Here is a 22,043-nt window from a genome sequence, read left to right on the forward strand (position 1 = left end):
ATTGAATGTTATCGATAGAGTTAAATTAGTAAATCGAGACCCTATAAGCTGCGGTGACTCAATCAGATCGAAGATACGATTGCACGTGCATTAAATATATGGAAAGACGAAAAAATAAATCGATTATATACATTAAATGTCTTTTAATTCAAATGATCAATTAGAATTTTTATAAATAATTAATTGTTTTATTAAGCTTAATTATTGTCTAAAGAACATGGAAATTCGGAATTATCGAATTTTCCAAAATTTAGGGCAGACTAAAATATCAAATAGACTAATATTGAGTTATATTAGATTATATAAAGCATTGAATAAATTAAGGTTAAGGACCTTATATATATATATATATAAACTAAGCAGACCTTATATTGGGTATATTTGGTTTATATTTAGGCCCTTAATCTTAATTCATTTGAAAGGTTTATATTAAAATTATATAATTATAAAGCCTTATATCTGTTAACGACTATTATAATACAGATTTTAGTCAGTTTAAATTACTTAAAACTAATAATCCAATATTGTAATTCGAATGCATTAATATTGAGAATGAAATTTAATATTGGAAAGAATTTTAAAAAAGTTACTTTAATTTAAGAAAGAATAAAGGATTTAATTTAATGATATTTTTAGAAAAATTACAATTAGCATGATTTATAAAACAATATTTATGAAGGATTTTAATTTACATATATAACGAGGTAAGAAAATTCGTAATTTAAGTCATTTCAGATTTAATAAAAACAATTACACGGGTAAGGATATGAAAAAATATGAAAATCGATTTTTAATGGTTTGATTTTTTTAATGTAGGAAAGGAAGAGTGGTTATTAATGATAATGAAAGTACAGAACGGAAATGATATTTCATCATAAAAAATAAAGAATCAGAAGCTAAATTTTGGAAGGACTTAAATATGCGGAAAAAGAAATTCATTAAAACCAGTAAGGGACATCACCAGGGCGTATAATTGGCACGTGAAAGCTTCTCGCTTCATTCAGCGGAACCATGTGGCCTGTTAGGCTTGAAGTTGGACGTGAAACAATTTTTTTTATTTTTCTAATTCTTCTGTTCTGTATTTATTTTTTGTGGTCGTTAACCTCAATCGGATACTCGGAGAGTGACGTCATGGCTGACCATATCCTGCTATTCGAACCCGGACCGGCGACGATGTACGTTAATAATCGTGCGAGGATGCACGTCTGTATTCAATGTTGACGATGAAGTCGTACTTTTGGAAAGAACGGAGCGGCACAGAAACCGAGCAGAACCCGTGAATCATCGCTTGCTTCACCTGGCCACCGTCTCCGACGGTTGTCATGGTAACGCCATCTGTCCGGTCGGCTGAGACTGCGCCGAGCGATCACGTGACGCTTCCTCCCCCCATTTGGTACCGCAGTCTGTGATCTGTGAATAGTTGTAGTCTAGAGCCATCATGGATGTAGCCGATTCTTGTTCTCTACCCGGTTGCTATTTATTGGTTGTTGTAGGAGAACCGTACAGCGAGGATCACAAGAAGCAAATTCTACAGAAAATATCGAAAGGTATTATTATTATTTTTTCTACTTATAGATTTCATTATACGTTTTTCTACTAGTGTATATCTTACACGTACAGCTAAATAAATAATATATATATATATATATATATATACAAATTTTTTAAATGTCAAAACGACTGGGCTGCTCTGTTATGCATTTTTTTGCGCGCGTTGGGTACTGGCGAGAGAAATATTCGCCGGGATGTCACTGCTGCAGTTGACTGGGTGATGAGTCGAAACGAGCACACCCCGTCTGACATATGGCTGCTCTCCTAGGAAGCTGGACATTATGAATAGACGGTCGCCATGTTCGAGAAACCGGCACAAACGTTGCACGTGAAGTAGTCAATATGGCGACCGAAACATCCCCGACAACGCCTTAAAATATTAAACAGTAATTAATATGGTTAAAAGTATATCTGTCATCTCCACTTACTGTAACAATCACCGAGCATTAATTTTCTCCAGCGATCTTTTTCTTTTTTTTACTATTATTATTTTTTTAATTCGAGTTAAATTGAACATTCAATTCGAATACACAAGGCCACTGCGCTACACCATGCGTAACTGTGCTCTCTCTACTGAGAAAAACAATGTAACATATCGAGTCATTTCAAAAATATAGTGTATTTCAAAATATTTCTGACACGTAATGGGGTCTCCGGATCAATCAGGGCTTGAGAAATTAATTTCTTTCCCCCCAAAAAACAGTTTGTATGAGAAAACACATCTATGAGTCATCGAGTGGAGAAATATTGAATAGTGTAAATACAGATTAGATAATTATAAGTGGGGGTTGCTCAACTATTTATATGCATTCTATCATCAGGGATCTTATTGAAGATTATTTAAATCTTATGCTGCCAGGTCGGAAGATAAGTCGAAAACGGCACTCCTTTAACTAATTCTTGAACTTTTATCATCATTTTTTCCAACATTCTTGGATAAGAATTCGTACCGCAATAAATCCTGATAATTGTTTAGGTACAGTGAACGACGGCGAGTAAGAATAACAGAAATTATCACCTAGAAAATAAATTAAAATCTTCGAGAATTCTTAGATTAGGAGCGAAACTCGTCGTTGACGTTGTAGATGGTAGGCTACCTTTTGACAGTTGTTACCAGAATGCTTGTATTATTTTGGGTAACGGTTTAATTTAGGGAAATCTCTATTAATTCTGCAGAATTCTATAAAATTATTTGTTCTATTCAAAAACGGAAATTTTAGGGAGATTAAACTTCAAAATTTTTGAATAAATCACGCTATTTTATGTGGTTTTTTTGTAAGTCGCATCCGATCTAAATACAAAATGTCGCCTTTTAATCCGACTGGCATAGAAAAAAAACGAGAGTAAATATAAATTCGAAAATCATAAAAGAGCGGCTACAATTTAGATTTTACTGCTCCATTCGCGTTCCAACGATTTTACATTATCAGTTGTACAAACAAGATGCGGTTAACTCCGCCCAATAGAAATTAACGTCGGCAAAAGTTCCAGAACGACTTCACTTTTTAAAAATAATATTAAACACGTGAGAACGTTTATAAATTACGATTTTATTTCCAATAATTTACCTTTAATTTTTGAAGATTTCTGTCGTAATTACTTTCTCCATCTTGTCTGGAGACATCTCAGCTTGTATAACCTGTTGCCATAGTAACAGCGATCATCCTTAATGGGATGTCTGCTCCCAGAATATCAACAGATAAAGATTAAATCGATTAAATGTATCGAAATCGGTCACCTTCGGAATCAAAATGGCTAATTTTCCGTATTTGACTGTATATAATTAGCTATTAAATTAGAAATGTAGAGTCAAATTTAAAAAAAAAAAGCCTTGTGCCAATTGTTAAATTCTGCACGCTTCTCCGACTTTGACGTAATCAATTAGTAATCGAGTTTAATTGTTGGATTCAGAAAATTCATATTTATTTACGGCGAAATTAGAAATTTGATTGGATCTTTATTGGCTTTGAATATTCAAATTTGCATCGATCTCTTTAGGCAATCTTCTGCATAATACGCGAAATTTAATTAATTTAATAATACTTCATGCTTACTGAAATCTCGGTCTCGTCGGCTGATTATTTTATTGAATTTTTTTAAAAAGTACGTATCTCTGCCATCCTTCCTATATTGTATTATATTGTACCGAGAAAATGATCGTACCAATAACTATATAGGGCAGATACGAAATTATAAAACATACATTTCAGTTTATTTTCAATCGTCAAAGCAGAAATAATGGTTTGCAGTAACGTCACAGTCAGGGCCATTTGTTCCAGTTCAGTGTGATTTGGCGCCGAGGCCCCAGTCACGTCACGGCTGACTCATATCGGCGATGCATTATGGGAAAAGAAAGTCAGTGAACCAAACACGACTAGTTCTTGCGCCAAGATGTTATCACATGGACCATGACATGGGTAATGGGGTTAAATTCAGGAGGGACAAATTTTTATCATTTTAACCATTGAATTATTCGAAAATAAACAACGTAACGTGACGCCAGGCCGACTACACGGCATGATTTTTTTCATACATCGAGAAAGACTGTAATTTTTTTTAAATCCGGGACGTAATCCCATTTCGAGTACAGAACACGGCGAATAACTAATATTGTAACTCGCAGACTCGATTATGTTTACAAAGCGATTAAAGTCAGCCAGCGTATTACCTGCCCGATCACATATTAAACATGAGTCATGCATGAGGCATGCCGTCTACCAGCTGCACTATTTCCGCTGCCGAAGAGTAGAAAACGAGGTGAAGGCGATTATAAACGTTTTATAATCACGGCAGTTTCCAATCAGATGCTCCAGGCAATTAGAGACGTGAAAGCGCCCCTTCTTTTTTTAGTTTTTAACTGCTCTTTTCTGGTTTTCGTATTTTAATTTTAGTCTCCCTTATCGTTGTATCATTCGAGACTGCGGCAACTTGAGGGGAATGGCGGGTGAATTGTCGAGTGTATTGTGTTGTTATCAAGTTAAATCTGTCATCGAATGTCGCACGCCCTTAAGCCCGGGAGATAGCAATCGAGATACTTCTGAGTTCGCAAATTATTTCGTTGCAGCATTCTGTTGAGCGTGGAAAATTAATGCTCTCCACTTTTCGTGCGATTTTTATCCGATTTCCTCTTTTTTAAAACTGCGTTGTATTGACCAAGCAGTAATAGTTTTTTATTCTCTTTAAAATAAGTTTGTTTTTCCTTGTGTTAAATGTAGTTTGGGGTGGAGCCGACTTTGCAGGATTAATATTGTTAGGGATAAAAAATAAAAGCCAGATATAGATGAAATATTAAATAAATTCAAATCTTAAATGTAGTTATATAATTGTCGTGGTCCCTTTTTCGATCCTCTCAGGATATTGACCTTCGCTTTCTCCTTTTCTTCTTTCACTCGTCGTAGAAGATAAAAATAGAAATTCTACATTTCTATGAGTTAGTAGATAGCACGATATATATTCTGTTGATTTCTTTTCGATAATTTTAAGTATAACACTATCTTGCTTATTCGGTATAGCACTTTGATAAAACGAAGCGGCTTCTTACCTATAAAGATAACACAGCAAGATATAAATAAACATAGCTATCTACGAAAGGAGCAGAAAACCAATCGTTATAGTAGATTTATTGTTTAACTGATATTTAAATTAAGATTATAATTAATTAAGTATATCCCTTTATATCATATTTTCAATTCCAGAAAACTTATTTTATTTCTATAAACACGTTTTAATGAGTAACACGTAGATGGACAGCCACATTTTTATGAAATATTAACAGAAATATAATTTATTACAGATACATTTTAAAATAATATATTTAATTATTTATATTTTAATAATTAAAAAAAACTGTAGAAGAATTGGTTTTCCTTTTTTATATTAATTAATGTGTTAGCAGAAACTAATAGGATTATCATATTACAAAATTAAAAGAAGAATTTTACTAATCCATAAAAATCTATATTTTTGTCTGAATTTTTCCCGTTAAAATTATATGGCTTATATAAATGTTGAACTAATTAAAGTTTAATTTAATTATACTATAAATTGTTATAAAAACATAAAAATAATGAAAGTTCCGAAGAAATAAAGATTTTTTTATCAAAGTATTTAAGAAAAATCTGATAATATTTGAGTTCGATCGTTAAAAAGAGGATAGAATTCCTTCCAACCCATATTATAATGGAAACGTCCTTTATGCTTCAGAAATTGTTTTCTGCCAAGTCTTTAACGGTGGAGTGAAATTCAAAAATGTAAAATATATATATATATTATATGAAATGACATTTCACATAGATTGAAATATCCACAATTCGATGATTGCCAAATCCGTGATTATATTTTTACAAGGAACTGCTACAACCTGGATAACATTTCATTCATCGAAAAGGTTCTTTCCTTTTCTAGAAAATTGTACAGAAAACACCAAAAGTAGATACGTGACATTCGTTCATTACTTAAGTTTTCTTGCAATCTACGGAAAATGTTATTTATAAACTTTCTTATACTTCTCAGCCTGTATTAAATTTGTAAAAATCGAGTTTGTAATTCTCAAGGGAATAAGGGACCAAAAAGGGTTTAAGTTTATCTAATTACACACACACACACACACACACACAAAAAGAGAAAAAAATAGGTTTTGTTTAGTCTTTATATTAGTTTATAAATTTTATAGTGCAAACAATTTGAGTGATAAGCCATATTTCTCTTAGATAAATCAGAAGTAATGAACTCTTTGTTTATCATTAGGTCTGTTATCCTGGGACACGAAAACTACAGGATGTGATTTATCTGAACTTGAAAACGTCTGCAACAATGTCAAGCATGGAAGTGATACCGAGAATGGTAAGATTATCACAATTATTTCATTGTTAACGAGTAAATGATCAATAGAATTTTGATTTTTCTCTGTTTAAAATTATAATAAAAACGTTATTAAATTTATTATTTATGTTTTTTAATAAAATGATTCGCATTGTGAAATATCACCGATACAATTTTTTATAGGTTTGAAATGTAATAAAATATTAAACCCATAAAAATTATATTATAAACATGTTTTTCCCAGTCTTAAATTTTAAAATTCAGATGTATACATACAATTTTGACCTTTATTTGGTTTTGTTACTCAATTATACATTGTTAAAGTTGGGTAGATTCCAATATTTAAAAGTATAAAAACTCGTCTGATAAGAAACTTCCTTGTCATTTAGAATTAAACGTCGAATTCATTAAATATTTTGCTTTCTATTACCATCTTTTTAAGAATCGCCGATAAATGAATGGATTATTAAATAAAATAGTACTAATGGGAATTATCAGAACATCAATCAAAAGCTTCTTTAATTCATTCCATAAATAATTAAACTGATAATCTTCTCTGTGTTTAATTTTTTGTGAATAATAATTACTATAATTATTCATTTATGAAGTAAAAATTATAGGATATCTTAAAGAATGAGGAAATATATCTATATCATTTAATTATCTTTTTCAAGTTTTGCGTGATTGGAATTATAAAAATGAACAAGGAAATATGAATTATTATTAAGAATAAATTATTTTAGATTAAATTCATCTTTAGATTGAAAATAAACCTGTTTAAGACTTATAAATGTAATTAAATTTAAATGCCTGATAGTATCTAAGCGTTATTTCCCGTATTATGCATCTATATATAGAGCATATCTATATTTTTTCCTCAAATTTTATTTGCTAGTAGTGCTTAAACACAAAATATTTATCTCTTCTAAAATATATAACAGCTTAAAGAAGTTTGCTTAAATACAATTTTTCGAAATAATTCTAACAGAATATTGATATATCAGTTGCTATCGATGTTAATGGCGACGATGAATATCATTTTCAAATAAGTTCGTGCAAGAAATATTAACTCATCTCTTTATCAAGCATTTTCAATTCTTTCCGTTTCTGTTTATTTCATAATACTTTAAAAACTTCAGATTCAAAATGAAATAGACTTTTCTCTTATGTAATGAGAGAATGATTAGTAGAATCTCTTCACGAGGTTTATGATCGATGTAAACCAGGAAAACTTTATCTTTACAAGATTATACTTCTAATCGAGTCCGAAGGATTTATTATTTGATAAAATAGCTTTGGATCAATATGAACTTGTAGTATTTATTTGTTATTTTTTTGTGATTAAATCTTAATGTAGTCACGATACGAAGGGCAGGCCTATGCTTCCGATAAAACATTCTGCTTTGTACTGTATCTACATATATATAATTGAAAAATTTCATGCTAATTATCTTCAACTATATTAATTATATAATGTAATTTATTTTAAATGTTATTTCATATTATAATTTCATATAAATTGCTCAACAATACAAATACGTGATTGAAAATGGCCTTCGCCGAAAGTCGAAATCCTTATTCATCGGAAATTTTACTCCAATTAAATGATCTCTTGCTTTAACATTTTTTCTTAATTGCTGTATCTACAAGGACTTTTAGAATTACATAATTCTTAATTAGAAAATTCTTATACAAAAGATGCAATTCATGCAAGTCACAGTCTATTCTTTTCCTTTTTTTACTTAGTTTCAAACCAGTTTTTTTAAAGCGTAGTCGGTGAACCACATTATCAGCGGGTGATAGTCTTGGTCTACGAATTTTCTTTTTTGTTCTCCATAGGTCCTTTCGATTTCAACTGACACCATTGTGAAACTGGACTTTCGATGGGTTAGATGAAACTATGAAACATAATATATCCTCCATGTGAACTCAAACTCTTTGAACAAAAAATGATACGATTTACAGAATTCATATATGTAGCAACTACATTAATTTATATACACACTCTGTAAATAATGCCATTTCACCAGAATGTTATGCAATGATTTAATATGTTTATATGTTACACAGCATTGCACAACATTTTCTAGCTATGGAATTATTTTCTGTGATTAAAATTAATAAGTTATATGAAAAGATTATTATTGTATATTTTGTCTATCATTTATATAATATATTTTTTAAATTTAAGCCCAATTTTTAATTTAAAAGTTTTGATAATTTTAGAAGAAAGCATTAATTCTCAATTGTTTGCTGATTTTGTAGAACTTCTAATTCAACATTCAACTGAGACATTGGCTGTAGAAGTTTTGATCAACCCTCAAGTAAGTACGTTGAAGCAATGTTTGAAAAATCTACTTCTGGCGAGAACCGGCCACAAACATTTGATTTACGCTGGCTATTCTTTTACTGGATCTGGATCGTGGATATTACAAAATGGAGCATTCAAGTTTTCAAATTTCATCGATGCCTTTCAAGATGCCGATGTTCAAAAGGAACTACAGAACAATCAAGGTGGAACTTTTCATGTTCACTGTACAGAAGAAGGCGAATGGACCTCTGCTAATTTTCAGAAGCAAGCCATTCAGAAACTAATTAAACTTCAGCTAAATCCAGCTGATAAAATTGATAGTCTTCCAGGTATGCCAGCCCTTATCCAATGTTTGGATTCGGCACTCGTCAGTCATACTTTAGAAGAGATTATGACACTGTCGCCTTTAGTTGGTAACATACGCTTCAATAGACCTACTCTGTATGTGTTTCCTGGTGGAGAAGGTGACTGTGCTTTATTCGGAATTAACGGATTTAACATGCTTATCGACGGTGGTTTCAATAGGAAACCGTGTTTCTGGGAATTCATAAGACATCTGGATCGACTCGACGCTGTAATGGTAACAAGATTATGTGAGAGTAACGTGTGCGGAATTACAACTTTAATGAAAAGGAAAGCTATCAATAATATTTACCCGCAAATTGGTTATGTATTTTGTAATGTCATGGAAGGAAAACCAACACCAAACGATGAAATAACAAAAGATAAAAATGATTTGTTGGTTAGTGTTGTGAATGAAGGCCACACCTTTCTAAACAATCTAATGGAATTAAATATGAAACCTCACAGATGTCTGAGAGACGTAACAAACATGGATCCATTTACTTTGTATCAAAAGGTTGGCCATGGGACTTTGGAGATGTATACATTGAGTCCGCAGAAAGATAGTAAGGAAGTTAAAGAATTCCTCCAGCAATGGGCTTCTCGTAAAGAAACATTTAGTAAAGTAAAAGCTGGCGTTAAATTCCAAGAACAAGAAATATCTATTCCGCTTTCACACGTGCTCTCAATTTGTTCATTGATTGTATGGAGACCCGCTAATCCTAAAGACACAATTACAAGAATATTCTTTTCTGGAAGTGCACCACAGAACAGAATATTCGAAGGATTGGAGAAATTAAAAGATTTAGATGTTTTAAAGAAACCAGTTTGTTCATATTCTTCTTTACATCCTACGATCGTTGAAAAGCCAAAATCAAAACTGTTATCGAAGGGACCATCGATCAAAACTTCTCCACTCGTAACTAACGGTACAGGTAGAAGTACAGAGTCATTGGGATCAAAAAAAGAAACGACAGAAACAGAATCAAAAAAGGAAATCATCGAAAAAAGAACTTCGAAAACTCCAATTAAGAAAGAGCCTTATAAGCATGTTATAGAAAATAAGGAAAAGAAAGAAACGAGAAGATCAACAACTACGACTCTCACCTCCACAACAACCAAAAAAGACATTAAAGAGAAAAAAACACCAGCAAAGTCAACAGAAATAAAGAAGACATCTCCTACACCTAAAGTTACTGAAGTTAAATCTAAAGGCTTGAAAGAAGTAACGAATAAGAAAACGGTCGAAATCAAAACCGCAAAGAAAAAACCTGAACTTCTCAAACAAAAATCACCACCTACAACAGAAACTCATAAACCAAAGCCAATAACAAAGTCACAGCCTTCAACGAAAACAACGACTAAAACTGCAAAAACAGACACATCCAAGCCTACCAAAACAGAAGTAAAGAAAATTGTTTCTAAAGTATCTAATACAACAACTGCAAAGAAAGAGACACCAATAGAAAATAAGGAAACAGCTAAAGAACCGAAGGTTAATGGCGTTGCCAAACCGGCTGAAATACCTGCTAAAGTAGAAATTTCTGATGGGAAAGCTACTGAAGAAGTTTCTTCTTCACCCGCTGACATTCAAACAAAAGAAAAAGAATTAGAAAATGTTGAACCAGAACCTGTTAAGGCAGTATCACCTTCTCTGGAAAAGGAAAAGGCAGAACCTGAACCAATCTTAGAAGAAAAGCAAAAAGAACAAATAGAAGAAAAATTACCTGAAGAAACTAAAGAAAAATTTTCTGAAGAAGTTACTATTAATGATGATTTGATTAAAGAAAGTGTTACAGTTGAAGAACAAAGCAAAACAGATTTACTATTAGCAAACGCTTCAATGGAAGGTAGTTTCTGTGAAGGATTAATGGAAGAAGTTCAGGAAACAGTAAAAGAAGATAATTATATTCAGAAAGAAGGCACTATCTTGGAAACATCCCCATGTAACGAAGAAAACATTCCCGTAGAAGAAATTATTGAAGAAAAATCAGAGAAAGAATCCCTGCATGATGTGATGGCTCTAGAGAACAACGAAGAATATGAAATATTAGAAGAAAAAATAGAAAAAGAAGACAAAATTTCCGAATTCGAAACCGAAAATAAAATCGTAACTATAAAACACGAAGAATTACCCGTGGAAGAAAACGAACCCATTAAAGATGAGCTTCCTGTTAGTAAAAACAATCTCTTCGTCGATATCGCACACAAGGAGGCTGAAATTGAAGAAGACACTATTAAGAGTCCAACTCCTATGGCAGTGGTTGATTATGAAGACGAAGGAGTTGCTCTCGAAACTACGCGAGAGAAATGCGAGGAAGATTTGCCTGAAAACGATAAAATATTGAAAGACGAGGCATTTGAAAGTTACGAAGGTAAATACCAAGACGAAGTTTTAGAAATGGACAAATCTGATGATCGTGAAGAAAAAGAATCATCAAGTCTTAGCGAAGAGGAAAAAATAGAAGAGGAGGAAGAAATGATAAGACATCCTACACCACCCGGAGAGAGAAACTTTTATGAGAAAATTGGAGCTATTCCGGATGAACGAAACATGGAAGAACTTGATAGTAGATTCATGGAGCATTATCTTCCACGGCAAGGTGAAGACGGCTATCAACAAATATATGAAGAAGGTGAAGAAAATGAAGACGAATCTGACAGTGAGGGACCAATCGTTGAACAACCCGTATACGGCAATGTGATTCAAGCAGACTTTCCTGAATTTGTTAATATTTCTGGTGGTACCACTCCTTCGGAACCACAATCTCCAAAAGCTGTATATGATTCTAAACAGAAATTCGCGGATGTTTCGGAACAATTACTCAAATCTACTCCTCCTCAGGAGATTGACGAAGACAGATTTGAAGAAGAACAAAAGGTTCATCCCGATTTTCAGATGTCGCCATCTAAATCATTAGGAAGTAAAATGTGTGTCGATGAAGCATATAAAGAATTCGGTAAAGATTTATATGATGAGGAAAAAATTGTCAAAGATCGTGAGGATAAGATTATGGAAGTAGAAGAAGAGGAAGAAGAGGAGGAAAGCATTCAGAAAGACTCGATCCTCGAAGAAGCCATTCATACAAAAACAATTCATGAAGTTCATGAAGAAGAAATTATTCAAGAAACAACATATGATAAAGAATTAATGACTGAGAAAGCTATGCAGGAAGATTTGATCCAAGAGAAAACTATGAAAGATGATATTATTCAGGAAAACGAACCAAAAGAGCAGGAATTTTATGCCGAAAAAACAGATCCAATGAAAGAACAAACAGAATCATTTGATGAGCAACAAAACCTTTCTCCTCATAAAGATGTATGTGAAGATCGTCAGAGTCCTTTGCAAGAGTACGATAATACGAGTTTTCAACAACCAATGCAAAGTGAAACCGATTTCCTTAAAGAACGAGAAACACTCTCTCCAAGAAAAGATTTGTATAATGATCGCGAAAGTCCTGTAGAAAAATACGAAAGTAGAAATATGCAAGAAACTATGCAAGAACCAATTGATTCCTTTAAAGAACAAGACGGAATATCTCCATGCAAGGATATATACGATGATCGCGAGAGTCCTTTGCAAGAATATGATGACAAAAGTTTGCCGGAATCAATGCAGATGCACGCTGAGCCTTTTAAGAAACAAGAAGCAATTTCTCCAAGTAGGGAAGAACCAATATATGAGGATCACTCTAGATCTCTACAAGAACACGATAGTATTTTTACGTATCAAGATCAAAAAATTGAAAACGACGACAAACAGTTAGCAAGTTCTGATCTAAAGATCGAAGAGAATATTGAACACGATAAAGACATATATGAAGACCAAGAAAAACTACTCTTGGAGCAAGATGAGCCAACGACTAGAGATATTTATTCATCAGAAACCACGGCCGAGTATCAGGAAAAACAGATTTATAGTGAAGTGTCCAAGTTTGAAAAAACATTGGACGATGACAAAAATCTTTCTGACGACGAACTTGATTCCCAAGAACAGTCAATACCGTTTCAACACGAAACAGAAGACACGACAGAGCATTACGATGTTACATCAAGCAGTATGTTCAATTCTCATCCTATGGACCAGAGCTTCCACGAGAGTTATGCCGAAGCAGATAGAAAGGAAGATGAAGACTTCGGAACATACCTCGACGAAAACACCGATAAATTGCATGAACAACACGATTCATATATAATCGATAAAGAACAAAGTAGAATTACATCCGATAGTACCGAGGAACATGCAGAAAATATTACAGCATCAAATACTAATGGTAAATACATTGAAGAAAAGAAAGAAACAATCACTAGTCACTACTTCGAAAGTGGAGAGACACATTTCGAACATTATGAAAGTTATCACAAAGATGCACATCGCCAGTTTGTTGAGGTAACCGAAGAAGGATATTACGGTGATAACGAAAGAAGTAATATGGACAATGATCATCCTAATAATATTTCACGGTATGCTTCCCAAACAACAGAAACCTCGGATGGTGACACTATTATTTCCGAAAGAAAGGAATTCGCGTATAGTACAACAACAAACGGTGTTGGTTTATCCTCAGATATCAATGGACATAAAATGGAACCTTGGAAAGATAACAGTCTGCTTGGATTCGAAGCAGATTCTTTCCGAAACGAAGGACACGAATCAGCAAGTTTTTACAAAAGAGACTTTTCTGATGCTTATGGAACAGATAATCACACTGTTCCATCATCATCGGAATTGTTCAAGAGTGATATGGGACAGAAACACTATTCTGATACGACCAGCATTAACGACATTTATCTGGACTCCAAAGATCCCAAGGAGATTGTAGAGAAAGAAACTTTCTCTAGCATGTCTTTCGGTTATATGAAGAACGATTATCATTCGGAAGATAAAGATGATCTTTTGGAACATCAGTATTCGGAACACGTTCAGAAAGATTCTTCGAAAGATTTTCGGCTAGAAGATTGGAGCAAACCGATGGGTCTTCCTTCACCACCGGAAATAAAATCTAAGACGTCGTCGACTAGAGTTTCTTCGGGTAAGTCAAAGATAGAAAAATCGAATACTTCGTCTACAGAAAACGTTAAAATGAAGATGACATCCAGAATGGACAAAAGCAACAAGATGAAGACGAATACCTCTTCGGTGCAACCAGTCTACGTAGATTTGGCATACGTACCTCATCACGGAGATCCTCATTATTCGAATTACGAATTCTTCATGAGAATTCGAGCTCGTTATTATGTATTCAGTGGTATTAATCCTAGCAAAGAGGTATTGAATTCCCTTTTGGAGGCGAAGAAAAGTTGGAAAGACGATTCTGAAGTAACTATCATACCAACCTACGAAACCGACACCTTGGGTTACTGGATGGCACTCAACCAAGACACACTGATCGAAAATAAGATCGACGTGGCGCCTTCGGCTAGTCGATGCACAGTAAATCTTCAAGATCACGAAACGAGTTGTGCAGCTTATAGATTGGAATTTTAATTCGATTTTGTGATATGCACTGATGTTGAGTTTCTCGTTATAGCATGAAATGGAGCCTTTTCGTTACTGTCATTCAAGAGAAGGTACAAAGAAGAAGCAGTATTTGTGAGTTTATTTTTTATTCCCACATTAATCTAAGGTGTGGTTTACATCTGTTATATCTAGGGCATGTATTTCTAAATCCTACAAAATAAGTTGCTGCCTCGCATTGTTTCTCTGAGAGTTGAAGAAGTATTTCAGTTGGGAAGTTTTTCGTTTAAAAAAATATATATATTTAAAAAATTTAAAATATTTCTAAATTCCATTTTAATATGCCAACTTGTGGAGATATATATTTAAAGAAAAGGATATAAAAAGAATAACTGTAAAATAAGGTAAAACATGTTTGGTATATTCGTTTTGCATCAGTTTTATGAGAGTTCCTACACTGCCAAATAATATAAAATGGGGGAAGAGGCCTAAGTATAAATATATATCTATATCTATATATATATATATATACAGTACACACACATATATTCATATATATACATATACATATATATTCATACACGAACTAGAATTTAAAAATTCTTCGTTTTGGATTTAATATTTATTAATCTATTTTATACCACAACATTAATGATATTTTCCAGTTGGTATATAAAAATTATTTTATCAAGGATATGCATAGGTAAATAAACACATACATACTCACATACATATATAAGTATTATATATGTTTTAGTCATTTTTTGCTTTCATACAGCACAGAATGACTTATCGAGATTATCTAAAGTCATAATCTCTAAATAATGGTCTAAATATCTAATATTTGCATTTAAACATTCACATGAGTGAGAAGTGAAAGTATACCAATTATATATACTTGATACAAAACCTCATAATAACGTGAATAGTATTCATAAGGTTGGTCACGTGATTATTTCATTTATTTGGTGGAAAACTATGCACCTCATTATCTTTATTCATCTTTTTTAATTCTCACATATCTGAAAAAATACGCACCGAAATTCACCAGTTTTTCCCGTTTTTTGCGATATGAGAAGGAAAAAAAACCAAATAAAATATAAATATAAATATTTTGTAGGCCAAACAATATTTTCTGTAAGAGGAATTTTAATGGGTTATATACGTATTTAGGAACCATTTAAATAATATTCGTAATTACAGAAATTTCCCTCGAAAGAATTAGTAGAGAAGAAAGAAGAAAGTTTTTGGTGCTTTACAGATTCTTTCAAATTTTTCGGGTCATGTTATCAATAGGTAGATGATGATGATGATGATGAGGTAATACGCCTGCACTAAAGGGACGAATTACCCGAATTAGTGTCGTGTGGTGCTTGTATGTTTGTGTGTATACGTGTATAAGCTTTCTAGGTGCACACACAGAAAGTTCCCAAAAAATTGTTTATGTTCTTCTCTGCACGGTTGAATAAATTGTTACGAAAGTTAGTTATGTTCTAAGATATTAAACAATGAAATCGTTTTTGCTTTATGCTGCACACGTGATTGTTTTTCGTGAGAAGTTTTAATAAGAAAAATAAAATTTAAGAAAAAAAAATAATGATAATAATAATAATAATAATAACGCGTTATAATTGCCTGTGATTTATATCAGTGGCCTGCTTTTCGTATCCAATTACTCGTCTTTCAATGCTGTTGTTGTTGCTGCATATCCTTTTTTTGCCTCTTTTTGCAAACAGTTGTTGTCTGTTCATGATATTCAGCAATGTGTGAATGGATCACGTGACACCTTTTTTACGTACTTACGTAACAAAAATTAGGTAAAGATTCGGTTGATATATAAATAAGAATTTTTCGATAGATTTCGTAGGAGTACCGAAGATTAGTGTTCAATGTGGAAGTAGTGCATGTTCCCGAGATAGGACAATCTCCTGTTGGAGTCTCTAATTCGTACACGTGTACAGTTTAGGTGGACAAATGTTGATGAATCAACCCTAAGAGGATGAATGTGTCGTCTCGTCTTATATAGTATGGAAGTTGAATAATATTTTAGCTCTATGCATGTTCTCGTTGCCTGGTACAGTCAGACTCGAAAGAAACCTCCTCCATTTTTTTATTTATAGATGTAGTTATTTGTGAAAATTTATAAACAGCAAATCTGGAAGTGTCATTGGTCTAAATGTTTATTTACATTTTTTATAATTTAAAAATAATTAAAAAAACGGCACTTTAGGAGCTTAAGATTTTTTAATTTATTGTAAGGCTATGACCAAAAATACAGCCAACGAGCAAATTTCTTGTCAACCAATCTGTATTGGTGTAGTCAAAATGCTTAGCCTGGATTTAAACACGGGTTTATGCCATATTATGCTGATGTTAAAATAAACTTTCTCAATACTTCAATTTTTGTACTGTTTTTTTTCTTTCAAACGTTTCAATGTGCGCTGATATTTCCGTGGAGGCGTGTAATTATTTGATGTAAAGTAGTCCAACATCTGGTTCAAATTTTTTAACCATTAACTTATTAACATTTTGAGGAAAACGTTAATCGTTGTCATATTTTTAAACTACTGTTTTATGTATTTTTTTACAAGTATTATAAATTTTATATACATACATAAACGTGCATTCCGAATAAAAATTCATAAAATTGGAGTCGGGAATAAAAGAAACACTAGTTTTTCCTTCGTCTACGTTCGTAGAAGTAAAGTTCTATAAACCAAGCTGAAGGCAAAATTGGTGTTTTAAAAGCTCAATATTTTATTTGGATAAGAAAAATTGCCACAGTTTATAAGAAATTTAAAAAAATACTCTAAACACGATTATAATTTCTTTACAGTGTTTAATAGTGATTAAATATACAGTTCGAGTTTCCTCCAATTTTTGTATTATTTTTCCGTACAATTTTTTCGAAAATTTTTATAATTCGAATAAAAAGTAACCATATAACACAGACCCACAGTATTATTTTACATTTGTATTATAAAATCGTTACAAAATTTTATAGACGGCTCTTTAGGATCTTATTATTTAATTTATCCCAAAGAATTTAAATTATAGAATCAATATTTATAGAGGGAAGGAAGAAAGAAAAACAGTATACGAATCGACATATTGATGAGAACGTTTGTTACACATTTTGTTTCCTGGAATTTTGTAATACGAGATGATGCAACAAGGATGAAACAGGAAACGGCTAGACTTATCTTTCATTATCGATATCGATAGCCATTCCTGTAGATTTTGTAGAAAAACGTTTATTTTTAACTATTTTAATTGAGGAAGTATTAATCATTTAATTATTCGTTCAAATAAATGCGCAGCTTATATGTATGTACAGTATTTCATTTTATATTATAGAAGCACTCTCTTAATAATAATAACAACAATATAAAAACAGAATAAAATTGAAAAAAATGAAGGTAAATAAACAGCATTATTTAATTGATATTTTATCTATTACCATTTCTGATAAGGCATATTTATGTTTTGAAACGAAAGTGTCATTACATGGATGACTAAACATTAAAAAAGGGGTTCCATAAATAGAATTACATATGTGGATTATGACACATTTCAAACGAATGTGGCACGTCTACAGTATGAGACCAACGTAAACAAATTTAGCATTGACACACACACATCACACACTTATTCGCAGAATCCAAATTAAAGCCAGAGCATGTGCCCCCCATATGATACATAGTTTCTTTTTAACTAGAGGAAAATGACTTAATATTGTTTTATTTATATTTTTTGGCGGAAGTTAATCAATTCTTCTATCCGAGTTCTGTAACACTTAAAATATAATAGATGGCTGCTTTTATTGAAGCTTTAAATGAGTTATATACTAGTCTTTTGTTATTTTTATGCTCATTTTTAATGGTTCGTCGTCTTGGATGAACGATGAAGGGGGGACTTATTCTCAGAATTTTTATTCTTTGGTGGGAAGATGAAGTTCTCGACCAGTTTCTACGCTAAATGTAATTATTTTTAAAAAATATATATATATATATATAAAATAATACGGATTTATAACGCCGTAGACAATTTTAACTAATACATATGTCTGGATGAAGATAGAGGGAATGGAAACTGTCATTTTCTTTCAGTTTTTGCATTTAAAAAATGCAATAAAAGGGTCCATAACGGCATATCTCGAAAATCCTATTACACTTGTATGATTTATAACAATATTTGTGTCATATCAGTCACAACAGTATTTATTGCGTCGGGTCAGTTCCTGGTTAAGAGAAAGGACAGATAATTTTCACACCGATGACGTCACCTAGCCAGTAATGAAAGCAAAATGCAAACAGGATGTCTGCAGCCTTAATATCCCAGTCAACATTTCGATTCTAAGTCGGACGAATAATTATTATTATTTAGGCAATGACCTCATTAAAAGAGAACTAACAAATTTCAATATTTAATTATTTTAAAGCCTTTACTTTATTCTTTAAATTGCAATAATTTTCGTAATGACGTTGTTTTCTTTTTTACTTCGCGAATAATCGATAATTTGTTTTTATTTTTCGATATTTTTTAATGTTAATTCTATTCTTTTATAGTTTATTTCAAAGGATAAATTGTTAAAATATATTTTTAGAATGACAATTTCTGCTTTTAATACACGATAACTTTATTTTTAGATAAGTTTTTTTGTTTTTTCCTAAAGCTTAACCTTAAAAACCTTAACGCCTTAACCTTAAAATATTCAAATGATTAATTAAACAACAATTATTTTTAATTGTACTATATATATTTTTTTATACAGCTTAATTATTTCTTTCGTATATACAATGGGTAGGATTTTTTAATATATTAAAATAATTTCTTCGTATAGATACTTAATTAAGAAATTTAGTTTAAACAAACATTTTTTTTTAGTAAACGAATTTTGTATTATTTTTTAACGTATTAAATATCTGCTTAATAAAATATAAGCTTATATATTATAAAAATAGCTCGCTTGTAGTGCAACTGGGTAAACAATTTATAGTTATTAAGGAAAAGCTTCGTGTTCTTGTGATAAAGATAGAATAATACGTAACTATTTTAAAATATTCCTTAATAAATTTATTCTTTTTTTAATATTTTATTCCATAATTTCTACATTTAAAGCTTAGTAAAATGTTATCTATTATAGTTTTATACCTTTAGCTTCTTGAATATCACTTTAAAATTATCTTTCGAGTAAATTTATCTCTCTTATTCTACTTTTTAACTGTAATATTACATTTAACGTATCCGTGTCAGTTTGTCAAAGGCCTCCACACATTTGCAGGCCCCAGACAAGCACAAATATATGCTTGTCAGCTACTCAGAATCCAATATTAATTAAGCTGGTAGACCTTGTACAATATCAAATGTCACGTCAATATCAAACAGGCTTTACATTATATAAACTTGTGGACTGGAGAAATCACGTTTGCTCTAGGGCCTCTCTCAATCCGTACGGCAATTATCTAATAAACATTTTTGCAGTTTAAACTAATTTCTTGCATAATTTACCAATTGCTAATTTCTACTTCAGCTTATTAATTTCTAATCGAAACATTGAAGTGAGATTAAAAATTAAGCGTTAATTTACCTTTTTACGATATATTTATCGAATGGCCTACGGAATAAGTAAGTAATTGAAACGCTTACAGGAATGGACTAATTAAGTAGCAGACAAATGGCGAACGAATATGAAGACAGATTAAATTATTGCTAAAATGCTTTCAGAATGAATGAAAAGCTTCATTGAACCGTTGTTGACCTTCGCATCGATCGGACCTCTACGTACTTTATCGATCGTCAGTTAGACGGACGAATCCAATGCTATCTACATTTAATGGCCTAAGTCCTTGAACTATTATTGACCTTCACCCAAAATTTCATCCTCATCCGATCTTCTTTTCTTCTTTATTTTCAAGTCTATGATGTCTGAGAACGAGCGCGTGTATATTAAATATCAGGAATTCTGCTCTTACACATACAAAGATTTTTAATAAATTGTATCTTATATCATTTAAATATTCAAAAATTTCTTTTTAATTTACAAAAATTTTTCAAAATCTTACCAACTTTGGTAATAAATCAACATATTCATTAGTTACCCGATTGATATTGACACTGGTTAACGAACTTGCCATCGATTTTTACCGTATATTCTCAGTAATATTACATAACTAAATTTCGGGGATTTTATATAATAAATTGGAGAAATCGTTTTAATTTTTATAAAACAAAATCCGCTCAGGAAAGGCAGAACTAAACCCTGATTTTCCTGTCTGTAGCAATACAATGAGGGTGTTATAAATATATTGTATTTGTATAGATACAATGGCGTCTGACAAAGATTTTACATTTATATCCCGCTCAATGTCCATTACTGACACACTGATGAACCGTAACAGGTTTTTGGCCCTCGTAAAATGACAATGGAACTATCTCTCGTAGAGCAAATTTCATGTCGAATGGCTTTGTTCTCAGAAAAACCTCCATTCAAATAAAAACAAATACGAGGTTTTATTTTGTTTTATTTTATTTTTTTATCTATATAAATATATATATATTTTTTTTATTTTACCATCTTCGGTTCATTGACAACTAAAGTTCAAATTCGACCGAAGAGAAAATGTGGTTTGATAGACATCACGATAAAATCCAACCTGCCGAAAACGCGTTAAAACACGACAATTGGATGGTGCTGATAAATATAAATAGAAAAACTGGATTGTAATTTATATTTACCAATTAAATAATGAATAAAGACTTTTTTATGAAGTGACTTTTATAATTTCTTTGCATTTTACTTCCTTCATTTGTGAAATTTTAACTAAATTTACGAATTATCGCGTGGTGATATGGTATAAAATGAAGCAGAAAAATCCGAAATATATTAAAATCGTTTCAGATTCGTAATAATGAAGAGACGGAATCTTTCATGAACGTAACAAAATATGATCTGTCATATAGGCTTAAATATGCTTCTGTGCAGGGCCGTGGGGAGCGACCACGGGCTCTAGGAATAGGATCCTGCAGCCTCTCTATCAGTGGCGCGTTATTCTACGGGCAAGAAGGACATTGCCTGGGACTCCACCAACAGGGGACCACAAACCAATCTTTTATAAGAAGATATTTCTCAAAAAAATTCCCCCGTAGAAAAATATCGGAAGTCAATACTTTATATGGAGCCCCCTAATTCAAATTTGCCTGGGCCCCATTAAGCTGTAACGCCCCATATATCTTATTGATGTAAAATTCTCAGTTTATCAAAATGTTCCCTTTCTTCATTCGTCTGAAATTACATAGATTCATTTTCTAGACTTCATAATTAAAATTTTAATACAGAGATACCGCCCTATGCCCCTATACAGATCCAAGGCTTAGGGCCCGGACCAGTGTAGGAGCTTCGGATGGTATCTATATATTATCCTTGGTTTTTCTTACTAGTAATTTTCTACACTAAATTTATTCCGTTTTCGTATTTCGAATACTATAAAATATATTATTATTTCTCGATATATTAAAATCGATAATCTGTTAATATATGAAGAAACAGAGAATTAT

At 32.0% G+C, this 22,043-nt stretch overlaps 1 protein-coding gene across 1 annotated transcript; it reads left to right on the forward strand.

Moving 5' to 3' along the window:
• The first annotated feature begins 955 nt into the window (after positions 1-955).
• Positions 956-16,886, forward strand: LOC136976385 (microtubule-associated protein futsch-like). The gene is made up of 3 exons (XM_067271637.1): positions 956-1,547; positions 6,298-6,393; positions 8,638-16,886. The coding sequence occupies exons 1-3, from the start codon at positions 1,439-1,441 to the stop codon at positions 14,514-14,516; spliced, it is 6,084 nt and encodes a 2,027-aa protein (XP_067127738.1). The 5' UTR covers positions 956-1,438; the 3' UTR covers positions 14,517-16,886.
• Positions 16,887-22,043: the final 5,157 nt, after the last annotated feature.

Source organism: Centruroides vittatus, unplaced genomic scaffold, assembly GCF_030686945.1.
Source record: "Centruroides vittatus isolate TY-2023 unplaced genomic scaffold, ASM3068694v2 contig_400, whole genome shotgun sequence".
In the NCBI taxonomy this organism is placed as follows: Eukaryota; Metazoa; Arthropoda; class Arachnida; order Scorpiones; family Buthidae; genus Centruroides; species Centruroides vittatus.

Excerpts from the sequence above, each read along its gene's own strand:
- LOC136976385 (XM_067271637.1), top strand. The coding sequence starts at position 1,439 with ATGGATGTAGCCGATTCTTGTTCTCTACCCGGTTGCTATTTATTGGTT. Across the intron at positions 1,548-6,297 it reads TCTACAGAAAATATCGAAAG|GTCTGTTATCCTGGGACACG; the intron begins GTATTATTATTA and ends GTTTATCATTAG. Across the intron at positions 6,394-8,637 it reads TGGAAGTGATACCGAGAATG|AACTTCTAATTCAACATTCA; the intron begins GTAAGATTATCA and ends CTGATTTTGTAG.